Here is a 2,967-nt window from a genome sequence, read left to right on the forward strand (position 1 = left end):
AAAATAAAGAGACAGGTTCTTTTGATAGATTCCTTCTTTCAACTTCAAAAATGTGACTACTAGATCTAGGGCAAACGTTTTCTTTTTCACACAAAACTATTAAAGGATGTTACCTGTACCTCAGTAAATAAAATAATTTTGTCAGTCATTCATTGAAGAATATAGCAGAAAAACATGTTGTAACAAGATTTGTTTTGAAAATGGTCACTAGCGGAAGAAAAGATATACCAAACTTCAATAATAAAGAGCTGTATCAGTAAATGTAAAACCCGAACCTGACACTTCCTTGTTTTGTTAAATAAACGAAACGGAAACGATAAAGAGTACGACTTCACACTTCAGTCTTCAGTTACAGTGTTTGTTCAGTGGTCAGCACAGATCAAGATCTAGATCTAGTCTTTCCCTGGGGAGGTCTTCAAATGTCATCCATGGACTTCCTTCAGCATGTTATTTCATTTATCTGTATAATTTTTGCTAAAGGTATCTTATAAATGTTAGCCAACAGATCAGCCTCAGGTTGCCGGTGATCTTGTAGAGTTCCGTTCGTTAAAGTCCACGATCCATTTGTTTACATCTGGGTCCAGAGAAGAAATCTAGAAGTCGTGATGACCAAATAGGCGACACAAAGAACAGGGATGCAACCTGTCTACTCCAACACTAGCCTACTAGTAACTAGGTATAAATCTAGATCTAGAGTAAAATTCAGGATGATCTTTTTATACTTTTTTAGCACGTTAAATTCTTCAATTTTGAGGACTTCCGTAACGAGCGACCACTTTTAAATCTAGATTCTAGATCTAGATCTAAACTTAGATCTAGATTATACTCATCAATGGCTTCCAAAACCATGATAGAAGACCAAAAACCAATGTTATACCATCTGTCCATGACAAAATTACGGTAGGAAGGACTTCCGTAACGAGCGACCACCCCATCAAACACAATAAAGAAGAGGCCTAACCCTAACCGCTAACCCAAACCCTAACCAATACCCTAACCCTACCCCTATCCCTAGATCTACCCCTACCCCTAGCCCTCAATTCTGCTGTGTCTCAATCTCATAGTGGTCGCTCGTTACGGAAGTCCTCCCTTACGGTAGTTTGCGCATTTTATTTTAAGGCCCAGTTCAAAGTTTTGAAGATATCTGAGTCGGGGATTAGTAGACTTTGGGAATTTGATATGTGCTAAAGTATAAGATCACCAAATTCAGGGACCCCCTGAACCCCCCCCCCCCCCCCCCCCCGTATTTTTTATTCGATTCCTTTTTTATTAGGTCAGGGGGGCAAGCCCCCCTAAAACCCCCCTACTCTTGACTTTAACGAACGAAACTACAAAATCACTGCCTATCCTACACACCTAGATATCTAGATCTAGCTAGATTTTAGTGGTAGATCTAGACTTCTAGATCTACTCCAACACTTGCCTACTAGGTAGATCTAGATCTAGATTCTAGAACTCTATATATCAACTCCAAAAATAAAGTTGACGATCCTGAAAAAGACACTTCTCTGACCCTGGCCCTGGAGCTAGCCTCGATCCTCTGTCTCATTACATCATACTGTGGAAATCAGATTCAAATTCAATGTGAACTCAGAAATAACTAAATAAGTTGGATTCCCCATTTTTTTAATTCATACAAATCAATAGAAATGGAATCGAACTCGGATTTAACGAACCCATTAGATCTAGATAAAAATATGAGCACGCTCAAGTTCATTTGCTTCTATTAGCCTAAATATTTTATGCGACTTATCAGCAGCCTTCTTTCATAACAACTTGCGCGTTGTTCGCACCCACACATGATGTCTTCTTTTTGTGCGTGCGTCTGGGGGGGAGGAGGCAAACGATCCGGGCGTTTAGCGTCAGTGATACATACAAACGCGTCACAGTTATTTTCTTTTCACCGGCTACTGATCAACCTCACATTGATAAACTAGTCTTGATAGATCCAAGTAGGCCTATGGACTTTTTTTTTTAAATAAAAGTGTTTTACGGCGCTAGCAAATGCATAAAGTCATATGAGCGCGCGGAAGGTATTAAACTTTTTCAGTTGGTAGGAAACTTAGAATTTTGCCCAGGTGGCGGCCGAAGCCTACTCTTATCGATTTTAGACGCCAAGGGATCTTTGTCGTGCGCAACTTGCACACGAGCCTCCGAGATTTTTCGCCCTTGTCCGAGAAGGCTAGGTGTAGTCCTAATAGAAGATTGGGAGAGTGGCTGAAAGACAGCCGTAAGAAGGAGCCAAGGAGTAGCAGTAGAAAGGCTGCAGAAAGAGTCAGGAGCCCAGAGGAGGTGAGGGGGTGGGGGCAGAAAGAGGAGATGAAAGCAAACGACAGAACATTGCTAAAAGAGGTGAAAGGACACAATTTTAGAAAAGAAAATTTTTCGGTCGCTTCCCAGGAATCGAACCCAGGACCTTTGAGTTCCACTGTATCACTTATTGTTTTTGTTATAAATTTCTATAGGCTTACACATGCTGCATGAATATATTGCACAACTGTACTTTTAAACTGCAATCTGTGGCTAAACGAACACCATACCAAAGTACTGTCGTTTTACTGGGGGGGTTATTATAAATAAAGGAATATGGGCCACAAAATTTGCTTGTCTCTAAAAGGAAAGCTCATTATAAACTAGACTATGAAGCCAGCTGAGTTTCACGCTCACTTTTTTTTCTTTGGCTGAAGACAAGCCAGGACGAAATGAAAAAATCACAAAGGTTGACATCATATTTTGCCAAACTGTGAATTGTGGTCTAGACATCCTTCTAATGGTCCTCTTAACAGCAGCTCGAGTTAAAAGCAACCTCCACCCAACACCTATGCTTGTGGAACGGAATTTTTCCATAAATAGTCCCTTTTACAGCAACCTTTTTGGAAACTTAAAATAAACTGCACGAAAACAGTATACACCATCTTCACGAAGAGCCATAAAGCAGCCAAAGAAAATCTCAAACTAAAGATAGGA

The 2,967-nt window shown here is 40.2% G+C and overlaps 1 protein-coding gene across 1 annotated transcript in view; it reads left to right on the top strand.

Moving 5' to 3' along the window:
• The first annotated feature begins 317 nt into the window (after positions 1–317).
• Positions 318–2,967, top strand: part of LOC101850640 (iduronate 2-sulfatase) — a 17,492-nt gene continuing 14,842 nt past the window's right edge. Inside the window, exon 1 of the mRNA XM_005095755.3 lies at positions 318–480. Within this exon, the coding sequence (XP_005095812.1) occupies positions 420–480 (61 nt within the window). The 5' untranslated portion in view covers positions 318–419. The remainder of the gene's footprint in view (positions 481–2,967) is intronic.

The sequence above is a fragment of the Aplysia californica genome, unplaced genomic scaffold, assembly GCF_000002075.1.
Source record: "Aplysia californica isolate F4 #8 unplaced genomic scaffold, AplCal3.0 scaffold00113, whole genome shotgun sequence".
NCBI classification, from domain to species: Eukaryota; Metazoa; Mollusca; class Gastropoda; order Aplysiida; family Aplysiidae; genus Aplysia; species Aplysia californica.